The 22,014-nt window shown below is 37.9% G+C and overlaps 1 protein-coding gene across 7 annotated transcripts in view; it reads right to left on the reverse strand.

The window, feature by feature from the left end:
- Positions 1 to 22,014, reverse strand: part of LOC133545078 (astrotactin-1-like) — a 204,152-nt gene that overhangs the window by 12,215 nt on the left and 169,923 nt on the right. For all 7 annotated transcript variants that reach the window (XM_061890395.1, XM_061890392.1, XM_061890394.1 and 4 more), the window contains exons 18-21: positions 16,167 to 16,444; positions 12,135 to 12,268; positions 6,219 to 6,370; positions 2,312 to 2,447 (exon numbers count right to left, since the gene is read on the reverse strand). In XM_061890395.1, the coding sequence (XP_061746379.1) occupies positions 2,312 to 2,447; positions 6,219 to 6,370; positions 12,135 to 12,268; positions 16,167 to 16,444 (700 nt within the window). The remainder of the gene's footprint in view (positions 1 to 2,311; positions 2,448 to 6,218; positions 6,371 to 12,134; positions 12,269 to 16,166; positions 16,445 to 22,014) is intronic.

The following is a 22,014-nucleotide window of genomic DNA, read 5'->3' on the forward strand; positions in this document are numbered from 1 at the left end:
GTGTGGATCATGCATCTTACATGTGGGTGGTGTGGATCATGCATCTTACATGTGGGTGGTGTGGATCATGCATCTTACATGTGGGTGGTGTGGATCATGCATCTTACATGTGGGTGGTGTGGATCATGCATCTTACATGTAGGTGGTGTGGATCATGCATCTTACATGTAGGTGGTGTGGATCATGCATCTTACATGTAGGTGGTGTGGATCATGCATCTTACATGTAGGTGGTGTGGATCATGCATCTTACATGTGGGTGGTGTGGATCATGCATCTTACATGTGGGTGGTGTGGATCATGCATCTTACATGTGGGTGGTGTGGATCATGCATCTTACATGTGGGTGGTGTGGATCATGCATCTTACATGTAGGTGGTGTGGATCATGCATCTTACATGTAGGTGGTGTGGATCATGCATCTTACATGTAGGTGGTGTGGATCATGCATCTTACATGTAGGTGGTGTGGATCATGCATCTTACATGTAGGTGGTGTGGATCATGCATCTAACATGTAGGTGGTGTGGATCATGCATCTTACATGTGGGTGGTGTGGATCATGCATCTTACATGTGGGTGGTGTGGATCATGCATCTTACATGTAGGTGGTGTGGATCATGCATCTTACATGTAGGTGGTGTGGATCATGCATCTTACATGTAGGTGGTGTGGATCATGCATCTTACATGTGGGTGGTGTGGATCATGCATCTTACATGTAGGTGGTGTGGATCATGCATCTTACATGTAGGTGGTGTGGATCATGCATCTTACATGTAGGTGGTGTGGATCATGCATCTTACATGTAGGTGGTGTGGATCATGCATCTTACATGTAGGTGGTGTGGATCATGCATCTTACATGTAGGTGGTGTGGATCATGCATATTACATGTAGGTGGTGTGGATCATGCATCTTACATGTGGGTGGTGTGGATCATGCATATTACATGTAGGTGGTGTGGATAATGCATCTTACATGTGGGTGGTGTGGATCATACATCTTACATGTAGGTGGTGTGGATCATGCATCTTACATGTAGGTGGTGTGGATCATGCATCTTACATGTAGGTGGTGTGGATCATGCATCTTATATGTGGGTGGTGTGGATCATGCATCTTACATGTGGGTGGTGTGGATCATGCTTCTTACATGTAGGTGGTGTGGATCATGCATCTTACATGTAGGTGGTGTGGATCATGCATCTTACATGTAGGTGGTGTGGATCATGCATCTTACATGTGGGTGGTGTGGATCATGCATCTTACATGTAGGTGGTGTGGATCATGCATCTTACATGTAGGTGGTGTGGATCATGCATCTTACATGTAGGTGGTGTGGATCATGCATCTAACATGTAGGTGGTGTGGATCATGCATCTTACATGTAGGTGGTGTGGATCATGCATCTAACATGTAGGTGGTGTGGATCATGCATCTTACATGTGGGTGGTGTGGATCATGCATCTTACATGTAGGTGGTGTGGATCATGCATCTTACATGTGGGTGGTGTGGATCATGCATCTTACATGTAGGTGGTGTGGATCATGCATCTTACATGTAGGTGGTGTGGATCATGCATCTAACATGTAGGTGGTGTGGATCATGCATCTTACATGTAGGTGGTGTGGATCATGCATCTTACATGTAGGTGGTGTGGATCATGCATCTTACATGTAGGTGGTGTGGATCATGCATCTTACATGTAGGTGGTGTGGATCATGCATCTAACATGTAGGTGGTGTGGATCATGCATCTAACATGTAGGTGGTGTGGATCATGCATCTTACATGTGGGTGGTGTGGATCATGCATCTTACATGTAGGTGGTGTGGATCATGCATCTTACATGTGGGTGGTGTGGATCATGCATCTTATATGTAGGTGGTGTGGATCATGCATCTTACATGTGGGTGGTGTGGATCATGCATCTTACATGTAGGTGGTGTGGATCATGCATCTTACATGTAGGTGGTGTGGATCATGCATCTTACATGTAGGTGGTGTGGATCATGCATCTTACATGTAGGTGGTGTGGATCATGCATCTTACATGTGGGTGGTGTGGATCATGCATCTTACATGTAGGTGGTGTGGATCATGCATCTTACATGTAGGTGGTGTGGATCATGCATCTTACATGTAGGTGGTGTGGATCATGCATCTTACATGTAGGTGGTGTGGATCATGCATCTTACATGTAGGTGGTGTGGATCATGCATCTTACATGTAGGTGGTGTGGATAATGCATCTTATATATAGGTGGTGTGGATAATGCATCTTATATATAGGTGGTGTGGATCACGCATCTTACATGTAGGTGGTGTCGGGCTCCAGGCAGCGCACCATCAGGCTGACGGAGGACGACGTCAGGTTGGGAATGTCAGCCAACATCACGCAGGGAGATCTGCCGCCCGACCAGATGTCATCCACGAAGCTCAGCACGCTCTCTGTGTGTGGTCACATGGGCAGGTAGTCCATTACTTCTCCTTACTCACTACTTGGAGAGTAATGAGGATTACTTCTGCTTCCTGAGTACTTGAAGAGTCACACACAGGTCACATGGTTAAGTAGTGGATTACTTCTCCTTCCTCTGTATTTAGAGAGTAATGAGGATTACTTCTCCTTCCTGAGTACTTGAAGAGTCACACACAAGTCACATGGTCAAGTAGTGGATTACTTCTCCTTCCTCCCTCAGTACTTGGAGAGTAATGAGGATTACTTCTCCTTCCTGAGTACTTGAAGAGTCACACGCGGGTCACATGGTCAAGTAGTGGATTACTACTCCTTACTCAGTTCTTGGAGAGTAATGAGGATTACTTCTCCTTCCTGAGTACTTGGAGAGTCACACACGGGTTACATGGTCAAGTAGTAGATTACTACTCCTTACTCAGTATTTAGAGAGTAATGAGGATTACTTCTCCTTCCTGAGTACTTGAAGAGTCACACACAGGTCACATGGTCAAGTAGTGGATTACTACTCCTTCCTCCCTCAGTACTTGGAGAGTAATGAGGATTACTTCTCCTTCCTGAGTACTTGAAGAGTCACACACAGGTCACATGTTCAAGTAGTGGATTACTTCTCCTTCCTCTGTATTTAGAGAGTACTGAGGATTACTTCTCCTTCCTGAGTACTTGAAGAGTCACACACTAGTCACATGGTCAAGTAGTGGATTACTTCTCCTTCCTCCCTCAGTACTTGGAGAGTAATGAGGATTACTTCTCCTTCCTGAGTACTTGAAGAGTCACACACAGGTCACATGTTCAAGTAGTGGATTACTACTCCTTACTCAGTACTTGGAGAGTAATGAGGATTACTTCTCCTTCCTGAGTACTTGAAGAGTCACACACGGGTCACATGGTCAAGTAGTGGATTACTACTTCTTACTCAGTACTTGGAGAGTAATGAAGATTACTTCTCCTTCCTGAGTACTTGGAGAGTCACACACGGGTCACAATGTCAAGTAGTGGATTACTACTCCTTACTCAGTATTTAGAGAGTAATGAGGATTACTTCTCCTTCCTGAGTACTTGAAGAGTCACACACAGGTCACATGGTCAAGTAGTGGATTACTACTCCTTACTCAGTACTTGGAGAGTAATGAGGATTACTTCTCCTTCCTGAGTACTTGAAGAGTCACACACAGGTCACATGTTCAAGTAGTGGATTACTACTCCTTACTCAGTACTTGGAGAGTAATGAGGATTACTTCTCCTTCCTGAGTACTTGAAGAGTCACACACGGGTCACATGGTCAAGTAGTGGATTACTACTTCTTACTCAGTACTTGGAGAGTAATGAGGATTACTTCTCCTTCCTGAGTACTTGGAGAGTCACACACGGGTCACAATGTCAAGTAGTGGATTACTACTCCTTACTCAGTATTTAGAGAGTAATGAGGATTACTTCTCCTTCCTGAGTACTTGAAGAGTCACACACAGGTCACATGGTCAAGTAGTGGATTACTACTCCTTACTCAGTACTTGGAGAGTAATGAGGATTACTTCTCCTTCCTGAGTACTTGGAGAGTCACACACGGGTCACAATGTCAAGTAGTGGATTACTACTCCTTACTCAGTATTTAGAGAGTAATGAGGATTACTTCTCCTTCCTGCGTACTTGAAGAGTCACACACAGGTCAAATGGTCAAGTAGTGGATTACTTCTCCTTACTCACTACTTGGAGAGTAATGAGGATTACTTCTCCTTCCTCACTACTTGGAGAGTCACACACACAGGTCACATGGTCAAGTAGTGGATTACTTGTCCTTCCTGAGTACTTGAAGAGTCACACGGGGGTCACAATGTCAAGTAGTGGATTACTACTCCTTACTCAGTACTTGGAGAGAAATGAGGATTACTTCTCCGTCCTGAGTACTTGAAGAGTCACACACAGGTCACATGGTCAAGTAGTGGATTACTACTCCTTACTCAGTATTTAGAGAGTAATGAGGATTACTTCTCCTTCCCGAGTACTTGGAGAGTCACACAGGGATTACATGGTCAAGTAGTGGATTACTACTCCTTACTCAGTACTTGGAGAGTAATGAGGATTACTTCTCCTTCCTGAGTACTTGAAGAGTCACACAGGGGTTACATGGTCAAGTAGTGGATTACTACTCCTTACTCAGTACTTGGAGAGTAATGAGGATTACTTCTCCTTCCTGAGTACTTGAAGAGTCACACACAGGTCACATGGTCAAGTAGTGGATTACTACTCCTTACTCAGTATTTAGAGAGTAATGAGGATTACTTCTCCTTCCCGAGTACTTGGAGAGTCACACAGGGATTACATGGTCAAGTAGTGGATTACTACTCCTTACTCAGTACTTGGAGAGTAATGAGGATTACTTCTCCTTCCTGAGTACTTGAAGAGTCACACAGGGGTTACATGGTCAAGTAGTGGATTACTTCTCCTCCCTCCCTCAGTACTTGGAGAGTAATGAGGATTACTTCACCTTCCTGAGTACTTGAAGAGTCACACACGGGTCACATGGTCAAGTAGTGGATTATTTCTCCTTCCTGAGTACTTGAAGAGTCACACATGGGTCACATGGTCAAGTAGTGGATTACTTCTCCTTCCTGAGTACTTGAAGAGTCATACACAGGTCACATGGTTAAGTAGTGGATTACTTCTCCTTCCTGAGTACTTAAAGAGTCACACACAGGTCACATGGTCAAGTAGTGGATTACTTCTCCTTCCTGAGTACTTAAAGAGTCACACATAGGTCACATGGTCAAGTAGTGGATTACTTCTGTATTTGACATGTTGTACAAGCTGGTAGTTTATTTTGCAGATGTTAAAAAACAAGCAAAATACAAAATAATGCAAAAAAGGCAATCGTCTTGAAAGTAACTACAGAAATATTCAGAGGTGGGTAGAGTAGCCAGAAATTGTACTCAAGTAAGAGTACTGTTACTTTAGAGATTTATTACTCAAGTAAAAGTAAGGAGTAGTCATCCAAATATTTACTTGAGTAAAAGTAAAAAGTATGTTGTGAAAAAACTACTCAAGTACTGAGTAACTGATGAGTAACCTGATTACGGCAACAAGTAATGCACAAAAACATAAAAATAGCAATGAGCAAATTCAGAGCCAGGAATATCTCTTAAGCAACTAAAACAATATTATATATTAAATAATAATACATTAAAATAAAAAAATGGCACATTGAGCCACAATAACTTAACAGCACCATAGCCTCAGTAGGCATTCATTGATTGATTGATATGATACTTTATGAAAATGAAAGTAAAAAGTACCTGCTTTCACTTTGTGGTGGTCACATCACATTCTATGATACAATATGAAAGTGAAAGTAAAAAGTACCTGCTTTCACTTTGTGGTGGTCACATCACATTCTATGATACTATATGAAAGTGGAAGTAAAAAGTACCTGCTTTCACTTTGTGGTGGTCACATCACATTCTATGATACCATATGAAAGTGAAAGTAAAAGTACCAGCTTTCACTTTGTGGTGGTCACATCACATTCTATGATACAATATGAAAGTGAAAGTAAAAGTACCTGCTTTCACTTTGTGGTGGTCACATCACATTCTATGATACTATATGAAAGTGAAAGTAAAAAGTACCTGCTTTCACTTTGTGGTGGTCACATCACATTCTATGATACCATATGAAAGTGAAAGTACCTGCTTTCACTTTGTGGTGGTCACATCCCATTCTATGATACTATATGAAAGTGAAAGTAAAAGTACCAGTCTCCACTTTGGCGTGGTCGCTCCTGTCCGTCACCTTCTCCTGACTGATGAGGTAATCGCTGATGCGAACACCAATAGGAGGCTCCGTGTGTTTCCACTCCATCATCACTAACGAGCTGCTGGGCTCGTGGGCGTACGACAGCTTCAGTCTGACACACACACACACACACACACACACACACACACACACACACACACACACACACACACACACACACACTCATTAAAACAACACATTTATTATATCTCATATATTATGTCACATACATTATATCTCATATTATAACCATCCATCCATCCATTTTCTACTGCTTGTCCCATTCAGGGTCACGGGGATGCTGGAGCCTATCTCAGCTGCATTTGGGCGGAAGGCGGGGTCAAATTATATCCCATTTATTATATCTCATACATTATATCTCACACATTATATCTCATATATTATATATCATATAATATCCCATATATTATATCTCATACATTATGTCTCATATTATATACCATACATCATATCTCATACATTATATTTCATATTGTATATCATATTATATCCCATATATTATATCTCATACATTATGTCTCATATTATATACCATACATCATATCTCATACATTATATTTCATATTGTATATCATATTATATCCCATATATTATATCTCATACATTATGTCTCATATTATATACCATACAACATATCTCATACATTATATTTCATATTGTATATCATATTATATCCCATATATTATATCTCATACATTATGTCTCATATTATATACCATACAACATATCTCATACATTATATTTCATATTGTATATCATATTTTATATATCATATTATATCCCATACATTATATTCCAGAAGTACGCGGATGACACAGCCATCGTCGGGTGCATCAGGGACGGCAGAGAGGAGGAGTTTCGGAACCTGGTGAGGGACTTTGTTGTCTGGTGCCACACCAACCTCTTGCAGCTCAATCCGTCAAAGACCAAGGAGCTGGTCATTGACTTTGGGAGGTCGAGTCCACGGTCACAACCTATTGTGATCGAGGGAGTTGAGGTACAGACCGTGGACTCATTCAAGTACCTCGGGGTTTGGGTGGACAATAAGCTGGACTGGACTGTTAACACGGACCACCAGTACAAGAAAGGACAGAGCAGGCTGTACTTCCTCAGGAGACTGCACTCCTTCAACATTTGTAGAAAACTCCTGGGGATGTACTACCAGTCTGTGGTTGCCAGTGTAGTGTGCTGGGGGGGCAGTACATCTAAGAAGGACAGCTCCAGACTTGAGAAACTGATCAGGCGGGCCGGTTCTACAATGGGAATGAAACTGGACTCACTGGTGAGGGTGGCAAGGAAGAGGACTGTGGACAAACTAGTGAGCATCCTGGATGATGCCAGTCACCCTCTGCATAGTGTTATCAATCAATCAATCAATGTTTATTTATATAGCCCCAAATCACAAATGTCTCAAAGGACTGCACAAATCATTACGACTACAACATCCTCGGAAGAACCCACAAAAGGGCAAGGAAAACTCACACCCAGTGGGCAGGGAGAATTCACATTCAGTGGGACGCCAGCGACAATGCTGACTATGAGAAACCTTGGAGAGGACCTCAGATGTGGGCAACCCCCCCCCCTCTAGGGGACCGAAAGCAATGGATGTCGAGCGGGTCTAACATGATACTGTGAAAGTTCAATCCATAGTGGCTCCAAGACAGCAGTGAGAGTCCCGTCCACAGCAAACCATCTCAAGCGGCTCAGCAGCGTAGAGATGTCCCCAACCGATACCAGAGGAGCCTGTTCAGTTCTAGACTGCTTCATCCCAAGTGCAGGACTAATAGACTCAAGAACTCCTTTGTCCCACACGCCATTAGACTGTACAACTCCTCTCTGGGACGGGGGGCGGGGGGGTATTAGGATGACAGGGGATGCAAAACATTAACAGTGCAATACCTTTTCATAACATGGTCACTACTGACTACTTTGTCTTGTTTTATTCTTATTTTACTGTTATATTGTTATTCCCATTGTTTTTATTCTTTTTGTAATATTTCTCTATTTTGTTTCCTTTTAAACCCCCATTATTTACTTTTTACTTTTATTTAAATTGACCTCAACTCTGTACACTGCTGCTGGAATTTTAATTTTCCTAAAGGAACTCTCCTGAAGGAATCAGTAAAGTACTATCTATCTATCTATCTATCTATCTATCTATCTATCTATCTATCTATCTATCTATCTATCTATCTATCTATCTATCTATCTATCTATCTATCTATCTATCTATCTATCTATCGATCTATCTTATAAATGATATTATATCTCCTACATTATATCTAATATATTATATCTCCTACATTATGTCTCATATTATATCCCATACATTATAAATCATATCATACCTCATATATTATATCTCCTACATTATATCTCATATATTATATCTCCTACATTATGTCTCATATTATATCCCATACATTATAAATCATATCATACCTCATATATTATATCTCCTACATTATATCTCATATATTCCAGCTCAATCATTATGTCTCATATTGTATCCCACACATTATATCCCATACATGATACCTCATACATGATATCCCATAAATGACATCCCATATTATATCCCATACATTATAAATCATATCATATCTCATATATTATATCCCCTACATTATATCTCATATATTATTTCCCATAGATGATATCCTATAATATCATCTCATATATTATATCCCATACATGATACCTCATACATGATATCCCATAATATCATCTCATATTATATCCCAGACATTATATCTCATATATTATATCCCATACATGATATCCCATAGTATCATCTCATATTATATCCCATACATGATATCCCATAATATCATCTCCTATTATATACCATACATGATATCTCATACATTATATGCCTCCATTTTTTAAATTGTATTTATTTACTAGCAAGCTGGTCAGGCTTTGCTGGACATTTTTAATTCTAAGAGAGACAAAACTGAAATAGAATTTGAAAATCCAAGAAAATATTTTAAAGACTTGGTCTTCACTTGTTTAAATAAATTCATTTATTTTTTTAAATTTTGCTTCTTGTAACTTTCAGAAAGACAATTTTAGAGAAAAAATACAACCTTAAAAATGATTTTTAAACACATATACCTTTTTACCTTTTAAATTATTTCCTCTTCTTTCCTGAAAATTTAAATCAATGTTCAAATAATTGTATTTTTTTTTTTTGTAAAGAATAATAAATACATTTTAATTTAATTCTTCATTTTAACTTCTGTTTTTTTCGACGAGGAATATTTGTGAAATATTTCTTCAAACTTATGATTAAAATAAAAATAAAAATATTCTGGCAAATCTAGAAAATCTGTAGACTCAAATTTAAATCTTATTTCAAAGTCTTTTGAATTTCTTTTAAAATTTTTGTTCTGGAAAATCTAGAAGAAATAATGATTTGTCTTTGTTAGAAATATAGCTTGGTCCAATTTGTTATATATTCTAACAAAGTGCAGAATGGATTTGAACACATTTAAAACATCTCAGCAAAATTCTAAAATTAATCTTAATCAGGAACAATGACCAATGATGTGCCATAAATTATTTTTCAAATTTTTTCAAAAAGATTCAAATTAGCTAGTTTTTCTCTTCTTTTTTTCGGTTGAATTTTGAATTTTAAAGAGTCGAAATTGAAGATAAACTATGTTTCAAAATTTAATTATCATTTTTTTCCTGTTTTCTCTTCTTTTAAACCGTTCAATTATGTTTTTTTTCATCATTTATTCTCTACAAAAAACCTTCCGTAAAAGGAAAAAAAAATGTACGATGGAATGACAGAATGACAGACAGAAATACCCTTTATATATATATATATGTATATATATATATATATATATATATATATATATATATATATATATATATATATATATATATATATATATATTTATTTATTAAAGGTGAATTGAGCAAATTGGCTATTTCTGGCCATTTATTGAAGTGTGTATCAAACTGGTAGCCCTTTGCATGAATCAGTACCCAAGAAGTAGCTCTTGCTTTCAAAAATGTTAGTGACCCCTGCTGTATTTATTGTGTTTTTTAGGTTGATTTAATAATTTAAAGAACATTTTTTTTTTTTTTTTAATATTTCTTGTGCGGCCTGGTACCAATCGGTGGTGGTATCATGTTGGGGACCACTGCCATACATGATACCTCAGATTATATCCCACACATAATATCTCATAGGTGGGCCTAACCCTAACCACAGGTGGAGGTACAAACCCTGTTTCCATATGAGTTGGGAAATGGTGTTAGATGTAAATATAAACAGAATACAATGATTTGCAAATCCTTTTCAAGCCATATTCAGTTGAATATGCTACAAAGACAACATATTTGATGTTCAAACTCATAAACTTCATTTTTTTTTGCAAATAATAATTAACTTAGAATTTCATGGCTGCAACACGTGCCAAAGTAGTTGGGAAAGGGCATGTTCACCACTGTGTTACATCACCTTTTCTTTTAACAACACTCAATAAACGTTTGGGAACTGAGGAAACTAATTGTTGAAGCTTAAAAGTGGATTTATTTCCCATTCTTGTTTTATGTAGAGCTTCAGTCCTTCAACAGTCCGGGGTCTCCGCTGTCCTATTTTAGGCTTCATAATGCACCACACATTTTCCATGGGAGACAGGTCTGGACTGCAGGCGGGCCAGGAAAGTACCCGCACTCTTTTACTACGAAGCCACGCTGTTGTAACACGTGGCTTGGCATTGTCTTGCTGAAATAAGCAGGGGCGTCCATGATAACGTTCCTTGGATGACAGCATATGTTGTTCCAAAACCTGTATGGACCACTCAGCATTAATGGTGCCTTCACAGATGTGTAAGTTACCCATGCCTTGGGCACTAATACACCCCCATACCATCACACATGCTGGCTTTTACACTTTGTGTCAATAACAGTCTGGATGGTTATTTTCCTCTTTGTTCTAGAGGACACCACGTCCACAGTTTCCAAATATAATTTGAAATGTGGACTCGTCAGACCACAGAACACTTTTCCACTTTGCATCAGTCCATCTTAGATGAGCTCGGGCCCAGCCAAGCCGGCGGCTTTCCTGGGTGTTGTTGATAAATGGGTTTGGCTTTGCATAGTAGAGTTTTAACTTGCACTTACAGATGTAGCGACCAACTGTAGTTGCTGACAGTGGTTTTATGAAGTGTTCCTGAGCCCATGTGGTGATATCCTTTACACACTGATGTCGGTTTTTGATGCAGTACTGCCTGAGGGCTCAAAGGTCCGTAATATCTTCACTTACCTGCAGTGATTTCTCCAGATTCTCTGAACCTTTTGATGATTTTACAGAGCGTAGATGGTAAAATCCCTAAATTCCTTGAAATAGCTGTTTGAGAAATGTTGTTCTAAAACTGTTTGACAATTTGCTTACAAAGTGGTGACCCTCACCCCATCCTTGTTTGTGAATGACTTAGCATTTCATGGAAGCTGCTTTTATACCCAATCATGGCACCCACCTGTTCCCAATTAGCCTGCACACCTGTGGGATGTTCCAAATAAGTGTTTGATGAGCATTCCTCAACTTTATCAGTATTTATTGCCACCTTTCCCAACTTCTTTGTCACGTGTTGCTGGCATCAAATTCTAAAGTTAATGATTATTTGCAAAAAAAAGACAATGTTTATGAGTTTGAACATCAAATATGTTGTCTTTGTAGCATATTCAACTGAATATGGCTTGAAAAGGATTTGCAAATCATTGTATTCTGTTTATATTTACATCTAACACAAGTTCCCAACTCATATGGAAGCAAAGTCTGTAGACTACATAGGTGGGCTGAGGCAGAGGAGCACAGGTGGAGGTAGACTACATACGTGGGCTGAGGCAGAGGCGCACAGGTGGGCAGTCCATCAGCACCAAAGGAGGCGGAGTCACAGCGACACCAGTCGTGGATGACATCACCTTGACCTGAACACCACAAGGTGCTCATCATGGCCTCCTGCAGGGCCTGACCACACACACACACACACACACACACACACACACACACACACACACACACACACACACACACACACACACACACACACACACACACACACACACACACAGGAAGTAAGCAGTGTGTTTAAAATGTCAACAAGTATCAAGTCCTTCAAAAGAGAAGTATTGGGTCAAAGGTCACGGACTGTGAAGTGTTCAGGACTGGATTCTGGTCTTGAGATGTAGAAGTGGTGACGTGTGCTTATGTTGATGTTGATGAGGTTTTTTTCCTTGTTCTCAAACTGAAACTGAGCACGCCCACAGGAAGTTACCTTTTTGTACCTCCCCCCTCCACCCCTTCTTTATCTTGACTTCCTACTTTCAATATGCTAATGAGCTTGCTAACCAGCACACCTGGTATGTTTTGTGTCATTATGCTAATGAGCATGCTAACGAGCACAACCTGATAGGTTTCATTTTGTGTCAATATGATAATGAGCATGTTAACGAGCACATTTGGTACATATTGTTTTGTGTCATTGTGCTAATGAGCATGCTAACGAGCACAGCTTGTAGGTCTCATTTTGTGTCAATATGCTAATGAGCACATTAACGAGCACATTTGGTACATCTCGTTTTGAGTCATTATGCTAATGAGCATGCTAACAAGCAAATCTGGTAGGTCTCAGTTTGTGCTATTATGCTAATGAGCATGCTAACGAAGACACCTGGTATGTTCTGTGTAAATATGCTAATTAGCATGCTATCGAGCACACCTGGTAGGTCTAATTTTGTGTCAATATGCTAATGAGCACATTAACGAGCACATTTGGTACATCTCGTTTTGAGTCATTATGCTAATGAGCATGCTAACAAGCAAATCTGGTAGGTCTCAGTTTGTGTCATTATGCTAATGAGCATGCTAACGAAGACACCTGGTATGTTCTGTGTAAATATGCTAATTAGCATGCTATCGAGCACACCTGGTGGGTCTCATTTTGTGTCAATATGCTAATGAGCAGATTAACGAGCACATTTGGTACATCTCGTTTTTGAGTCATTATGCTAATGAGCATGCTAACAAGTAAATCTGGTAGGTCTCAGTTTGTGTCATTATGCTAATGAGCATGCTAACGAGCACACCATGTAGGTCTCATTTTGTGTTAATATGCTACTGAGCATGCTAACGAGGACACCTGATATGTTTTGTGTCAATATGCTAATGAGCGTGCTAACGAGCACACCTGGTAGGTCTCATTCTGTGTCAATATGCTGATGAGCATGTTAACATGCACATTTGGTACATCTTGTTTTGTGTCATTATGCTAATGAGCATGCTAACAGGCACACCTTGTAGGTCTCATTTTGTGTCAATATGCTAATGAGTACATCTTGTTTTGTGTCACTGTGCTTAATGAGCCTGCTAACGAGCACACCTTGTATGTTTTGTTTTGCTTAAATATGCTACTGAGCATGCTAACGAGCACACCTGGTACGTCTGGTTTTGTGTCAAGATGCTAACGAACACACCTGGTAGGTCTGGTTTTGTGTCAAGATGCTAACGAGCACACCTGGTAGGTCTGGTCTTGTATCACTATGCTAACAAGCGAACCTGGTAGACCTGGTCTTGTGTCACCATGCTAACGAGCACATCTGGTTTTGTATCACTATGCTAACGAGCACACCTGGTAGACCTGGTCTTGTGTCACTATACTAACGAGCATACCTGGTAGGTCTGTTTTTTTGTCAAGATGCTAACGAGCACACCTGGGAGACTAGGTCTTATGTCACGATGCTAACGAGCACAGCTGGTAGACTATGCTAACAAGCACACCTGGTAGGTCTGGTTTAGTGTCAATATGTTAATGAGCATGCTAACGAGCACACCTTGTAGGTCTGGTCTTGTGTCAAGATGCAAACGAGCACACCCGGTAGATCTGGTCTTGTGTCACTATGCTAATGAGCATGCTAACGAGCACACCTAGTAGGTCTGGTCTTGTGTCACTATGCTAACGAGCATACCTGGTAGACCTGGTCTTGTGTCACTATGGTAACGAGCACACCTGGTAGGTCTGGTTTAGTGTCACTATGCTAACGAGCACACCGGGTAGGTCTGGTATATGCTAACAAAACACCGGGTAGGTCTGGTTTAGTGTCAATCTGCTAACAAAAACACTGGGTAGGTCTGGTTTAGTGTCATTATGCTAACGAGCACACCTGGTAGACCTGGTCTTGTGTCACTAGACTAACGAGCACACCTGGGAGACCAGGTCTTGTGTCACTATGCTAACGAGCACACCTGGTAGACCTGGTTTTGTGTCACTATACTAACGAGCATAACTGGTAGGTCTGGTTTTGAGTCACTATACTAACGAGCACACCTGGGAGACCAGGTCTTGTGTCACTATGCTAACGAGCACACTTGGTAGGTCTGGTTTAGTATCAAGATATTAACAATCACACCTGGTAGGATTAGTTTAGTGTCAATATGCTAAAGAGCATGCTAACAAACACACCTTGTAGTTCAGGTCTTGTTTCACTATGCTAACGAGCACACCTGGTAGGTCTGGTTTAGTGTCAATATCTTAATGAGCATGCTAACGAGCACACCTGGTAGACCTGGTGTTGTGTCACTATGGTAATGAGCACACCTGGTAGGTCTGGTTTAGTGTCAATATGTTAATGAGCATGCTAACGAGCACACCTGGTAGACCTGGTGTTGTGTCACTATGCTAACGAGCACACCTGGTAGGTCTGGTTTAGTGTCAATATGTTAATGAGCATGCTAACGAGCACACCTGGTAGACCTGGTGTTGTGTCACTATGCTAACGAGCACACCTGGTAGGTCTGGTTTAGTGTCAATATGTTAATGAGCATGCTAACGAGCACACCTGGTAGACCTGGTGTTGTGTCACTATGCTAACGAGCACACCTGGTAGGTCTGGTTTAGTGTCAATATGTTAATGAGCATGCTAACGAGCACACCTGGTAGACCTGGTGTTGTGTCACTATGGTAATGAGCACACCTGGTAGGTCTGGTTTAGTGTCAATATGCTAATGAACACACCTGGGACACATGGTCTTGTGTCACTACGCTAACGAGCACATCTGGGAGACTACGCTAACAAGCACACCTGGTAGGTCTGGTTTAGTGTCAATATGCTAACGAGCACCCCTGGTAGGTCTGGTCTTGTGTCACTATGCTAACGAGCACACCTGGTAGATCTGGTATTGTGTCACTATACTAACAAAGCATACCTGGTAGGTCTGGTCTTGTGTCACTATGCTAACGAATACACCTGGTAGGTCTGGTTTAGTGTCAACATGTTAATGAGCATGCTAACGAGCACACCTGGTAGGTCTGGTTTAGTGTCAATATGCTAACGAGCACACCGGGTAGGTCTGGTCTTGTGTCACTATGCTAATGAGCACACCTGGTAGACCTGGTATTGTGTCACTATACTAACAAAGCATACCTGGTAGGTCTGGTCTTGTGTCACTATGCTAACGAACACACCTGGTAGGTCTGGTTTAGTGTCAACATGTTAATGAGCATGCTAACGAGCACACCTGGTAGGTCTGGTCTTGTGTCAAGATGCAAACGAGCACACCTGGTAGACCTGGTCTTGTGTCACTATACTAACAAGCATACCTGGTAAGTCTGGTCTTGTGTCACTATGCTAACGAACACACCTGGTAGGTCTGGTTTAGTGTCAACGTGTTAATGCACGTGCTAACGAGCACACCTGGTAGACCTGGTCTTGTGTCACTATGCTAACGAGCACACCTGGTAGACTTGGTCTTGTGTCACTATACTAACGAACACACCTGGTAGGTCTGATTTAGTGTCAATATGCTAATGAGCATGCTAACGAGCACACCTGGTCAACCTGGTCTTGTGTGACTATGCAAACGAGCACACCTGGTAGGTCTCGTTGTTGGACACCAGTTCGTAGAGGGGCGCGGCCTTGGTGATCTGCAGCAGGACAGGTAGAGACTCCGGGCGTCCCTGAGCCGGCCTGGGACTCATGTGGCACAGGTGGCAGGACCGAGGACACTGTCCCTGGCTGCTACAGTCCATCCTCACGCCCGCCGCCATGCGCTTGGCGCCTGTGTCCAGCAGGCTGGCCACGTAGGCCGGGTAGGTCAGGGTTCTGGGCTCCTTGTCGTGCTCCTCCGACTCCTCCGAAGGTGAGTTACCTGCGGCACACCCAAATACACCTGAAGTATAGTACTACTGCAGTACTTTAAATACACCTGTAGTACTACTGTAGTACTTTAAATAAACTTGTAGTACTACTGCAGTACTTTAAATACACCTGTAGTACTACTGTAGTACTTTAAATAAACTTGCAGTACTACTGCAGTACTTTAGTTACACCTGTAGTACTACTGCAGTACTTTAAATACACCTGTAGTACTTAAAATACATGTGTAGAACTACTGTAGTCATTTAAATACACCTGTAGTACTACTGCAGTACTTTAAATACACCTGTAGTACTACTGCAGTACTTTAAATACACCTGTAGTACTTAAAATACATGTGTAGTACTACTGTAGTGATTTAAATTCACCTGTAGTACTACAGTAGTACTTTAAATACACTTGTAGTACTACTGTAGTACTTTAAATACACCTGTAGCACTACTGTAGTACTTTAAATAAACTTGCAGTACTACTGCAGTACTTTAGATACACCTGTAGCACTACTGGAGTACTTTAAATACACCTGTAGCACTACTGCAGTACTTTAAATACACCTGTAGCACTACTGCAGTACTTTAAATACACCTGTAGCACAACTGCAGTACTTTAAATACACCTGTAGCACTACTGCAGTACTTTAAATACACCTGTAGCACTACTGCAGTACTTTAAATACACCTGTAGCACTACTGCAGTACTTTAAATACACCTGTAGCACTACTGCAGTACTTTAAATACACCTGTAGCACTACTGCAGTACATTAAATACACCTGTAGCACTACTGCAGTACTTTAAATACACCTGTAGTACTTTAAATACACCTGTAGCACTACTGCAGTACTTTAAATACACCTGTAGCACTACTGCAGTACTTTAAATACACCTGTAGTACTTAAAATACATGTGTAGTACTACTGTAGTGATTTAAATTCACCTGTAGTACTACAGTAGTACTTTAAATACACCTGTAGTACTACTGTAGTACTTTAAATTCATCCATAGTAATTTAAATACACTTGTAGTACTACTGTAGTACTTTAGTACCACACTCATGGTTTTGCCGGACAGAACAAGAAGTATTACTACGTCTACAGTAATTCTTTAATACAACGTTGATGTACAGTAAGTGAAGTGAATTATATTTTATATAGCGCTTTTCTCAAGTGACTCAAAGCGCTTTACATAGTGACACCCAATATCTAAGTTACATTTAAAGCAGTGTGGGTGGCACTGGGAGCAGGTGGGTAAAGTGTCTTGCCCAAGGACACAACGGCAGTGGCTAGGATGGCGGAAGCGGGAATCGAACCTGCAACCCTCAAGTTGCTGGCACGGCCACTCTACCAACCGAGCTATGGAGTGGTACAATCGTACAGGAGTGGTACAATAGTACTGCAGTAATAGTACAGTGCAGTAGAAGTATAGTAAAGGTACAGTAGTAATAGAGTAGAAGTAGTAGTGCAGTTTTAGCACAACTGTAGTACCAGAGTAGTACAGTGTTAGTAGATTAGTATTGTAAAAGTGCAGAAGTAATAGTAATAGTACAGTAACAGATAGTAGTGCAGTAGTTTTACAGTAGTAGTACAATAGTATTGCATTAAGAGTACAGTAGAATTACAATATAAATACAATAGTAATAGAGTAAAAGTAGTAGTACAGTTTTTGCATTAAAGTATTACATAGTTAGTAGAGTAGTATAGTAAAAGTACAACAGTAGTAGGAGTAGTAGTAGTACAGTAGCAGAGTAGTAGTAAAGTAGTACCAGGGTACTACAGTAGTAACTGAGTAGTATTAGTATAGTAAAAGTACAGTAGTAGAATAGTAGTACAGTAGTAGTAGTAGTAGTAGTACAGCAGTATTGAGTACTACAGTAGTAGTAGTAGTAGTATAACAGGAGAACAGTAGTAGGGTAGTAGTATTGTAGTAAATGTACAGTAGTAGTAGTAGTAGTACTGTAGCAGAGTAGTCGTACAGTAGTACCAGGGTGCTATAGTAGTAACTGAGTAGCAGTAGTAGTATAGTAGTAGAATAGTAGTACAGTAGTAGAGTATTTGAGTAGTAGTATTAGTAGTACAGCAGTATTGGAGTACTACAGTAGCAGTAGTAGTATAGTTAAAGTATAGTAGTAGAATAGTAGTACAGTAGTAGAGTATATAAGTAGTAGTATTAGTAGTACAGCAGTGTTGGAGTACTACAGTAGCAGTAATAGTATAACAGTAGTAAAGTGGTGCAGTAGTAGTAGTAGTAGTAGACTAGTAGTATTATAGTACACATACAGTTGTAGTAGTATTAGAGTAAAAGTACAGTAGTAGTAGTAGAGCAGTATTGGAGTAGAAGAGTGTTATCAGAGTAATATAGTACAAGTAGTGTAGTATGTTAGGAAGTATTATGAAGGATTATTAATATTAGTACTCATGATCATGTTGTCATCAAATATAATAAATGTTGTACTTTAGGAAGTTTAAGTACAAATATCACCTAAAATATTGATTAAAAACATCAAATATAATAAATGTTGTACTTTAGGAGGTTTAAGTACAAATATCAACTAAAATATTGATTAAAAACATCAAATATAATAAATGTTGTACTTTAGGAGGTTCAAGTTGCAAGAAAGACTTCAAATATTGTTAATAAAAGAATCCTAAAAATGTGAGAAATGTTCCGGCAAGAATGAGGGAGAAGATCTAACTTATTCATATAATAAATATTCATGTGCAAATAAAAAGGACTTTCTTATTTATTCTTATTCTAATTTTAATAAATATAGTTTGTCACAAACTGGATTTTTTATATCATTTTTAATTGTACAAATAAAACCTGGTGTAATACTACACTTGTGTAGTATTACAGTAATGTCCCATCACAATACACCAAATATGATACAATCACTATATTATTATTATTATTATTATTATTATTATTATTAAATGCTTCCATTGTTTCATACTTCTGACATCATCGTTAAAAAACATAACATTCAAAAAGGAGATGTTATCAAACATGTATATTTGTAGTACTTTAAACATGTATATTTGTAGTACTTTAAACATGTATATTTGTAGTACTTTAAACGTGTATATTTGTAGTACTTTAAACATGTATATTTGTAGTACTTTAAACATGTATATTTGTAGTACTTTAAACGTGTATATTTGTAGTACTTTAAACGTGTATATTTGTAGTACTTTAAACATGTGTATTTGTAGTACTTTAAACATGTATATTTGTAGTACTTTAAACGTGTATATTTGTAGTACTTTAAACGTGTATATTTGTAGTACTTTAAACATATATATTTGTAGTACTTTAAACATGTATATTTGTAGTACTTTAAACATGTATATTTGTAGTACTTTAAACATGTATATTTGTAGTACTTTAAACATGTATATTTGTAGTACTTTAAACGTGTATATTTGTAGTACTTTAAACGTGTATATTTGTAGTACTTTAAACGTGTATATTTGTAGTACTTTAAACGTGTATATTTGTAGTACTTTAAACAAGTATATTTGTAGTACTTTAAACGTGTATATTTGTAGTACTTTAAACGTGTATATTTGTAGTACTTTAAACATGTATATTGGTAGTACTTTAAACATGTATATTTGTAGTACTTTAAACATGTATATTTGTAGTACTTTAAACATGTATATTTGTAGTACTTTAAACATGTATATTTGTAGTACTTTAAACATGTATATTTGTAGTACTTTAAACGTGTATATTTGTAGTACTTTAAACGTGTATATTTGTAGTACTTTAAACATGTATATGTGTAGTACTTTAAACATGTATATTTGTAGTACTTTAAACGTGTATATTTGTAGTACTTTAAACGTGTATATTTGTAGTACTTTAAACGTGTATATTTGTAGTACTTTAAACATGTATATTTGTAGTACTTTAAACATGTATATTTGTAGTACTTTAAACGTGTATATTTGTAGTACTTTAAACGTGTATATTTGTAGTACTTTAAACATGTGTATTTGTAGTACTTTAAACATGTATATTTGTAGTACTTTAAACGTGTATATTTGTAGTACTTTAAACGTGTATATTTGTAGTACTTTAAACATATATATTTGTAGTACTTTAAACATGTATATTTGTAGTACTTTAAACATGTATATTTGTAGTACTTTAAACGTGTATATTTGTAGTACTTTAAACGTGTATATTTGTAGTACTTTAAACGTGTATATTTGTAGTACTTTAAACAAGTATATTTGTAGTACTTTAAACGTGTATATTTGTAGTACTTTAAACAAGTATATTTGTAGTACTTTAAACATGTATATTTGTAGTACTTTAAACGTGTATATTTGTAGTACTTTAAACATGTATATTTGTAGTACTTTAAACGTGTATATTTGTAGTACTTTAAACATGTATATTTGTAGTACTTTAAACATGTATATTTGTAGTACTTTAAACATGTATATTTGTAGTACTTTAAACATGTATATTTGTAGTACTTTAAACATGTATATTTGTAGTACTTTAAACATGTATATTTGTAGTACTTTAAACGTGTATATTTGTAGTACTTTAAACGTGTATATTTGTAGTACTTTAAACATGTATATTTGTAGTACTTTAAACATGTATATTTGTAGTACTTTAAACGTGTATATTTGTAGTACTTTAAACGTGTATATTTGTAGTACTTTAAACGTGTATATTTGTAGTACTTTAAACATGTATATTTGTAGTACTTTAAACATGTATATTTGTAGTACTTTAAACATGTATATTTGTAGTACTTTAAACGTGTATATTTGTAGTACTCTAAACATGTATATTTGTAGTACTTTAAACCTGTATATTTGTAGTACTTTAAGCAAGTATATTTGTAGTACTTTAAACATGTATATTTGTAGTACTTTAAACGTGTATATTTGTAGTACTTTAAACGTGTATATTTGTAGTACTTTAAACACGTATATTTGTAGTACTTTAAACGTGCATATTTGTAGTACTTTAAACGTGTATATTTGTAGTACTTTAAACAAGTATATTTGTAGTACTTTAAACAAGTATATTTGTAGTACTTTAAACATGTATATTTGTAGTACTTTAAACATGTATATTTGTAGTACTTTAAACGTGTATATTTGTAGTACTTTAAACGTGTATATTTGTAATACTTTAAACATGTATATTTGTAGTACTTTAAACGTGTATATTTGTAGTACTTTAAACATGTATATTTGTAGTACTTTAAACGTGTATATTTGTAGTACTTTAAACATGTATATTTGTAGTACTTTAAACGTGTATATTTGTAGTACTTTAAACAAGTACATTTGTAGTACTTTAAACATGTATATTTGTAGTACTTTAAACGTGTATATTTGTAGTACTTTAAACATGTATATTTGCAGTACTTTAAACATGTATATTTGTAGTACTTTAAACATGTATATTTGTAGTACTTTAAACATGTATATTTGTAGTACTTTAAACGTGTATATTTGTAGTACTTTAAACATGTATATTTGTAGTACTTTAAACATGTATATTTGTAGTACTTTAAACATGTATATTTGTAGTAC

The sequence above is a fragment of the Nerophis ophidion genome, linkage group LG28 (genome assembly GCF_033978795.1).
Source record: "Nerophis ophidion isolate RoL-2023_Sa linkage group LG28, RoL_Noph_v1.0, whole genome shotgun sequence".
Taxonomy (NCBI): domain Eukaryota; kingdom Metazoa; phylum Chordata; class Actinopteri; order Syngnathiformes; family Syngnathidae; genus Nerophis; species Nerophis ophidion.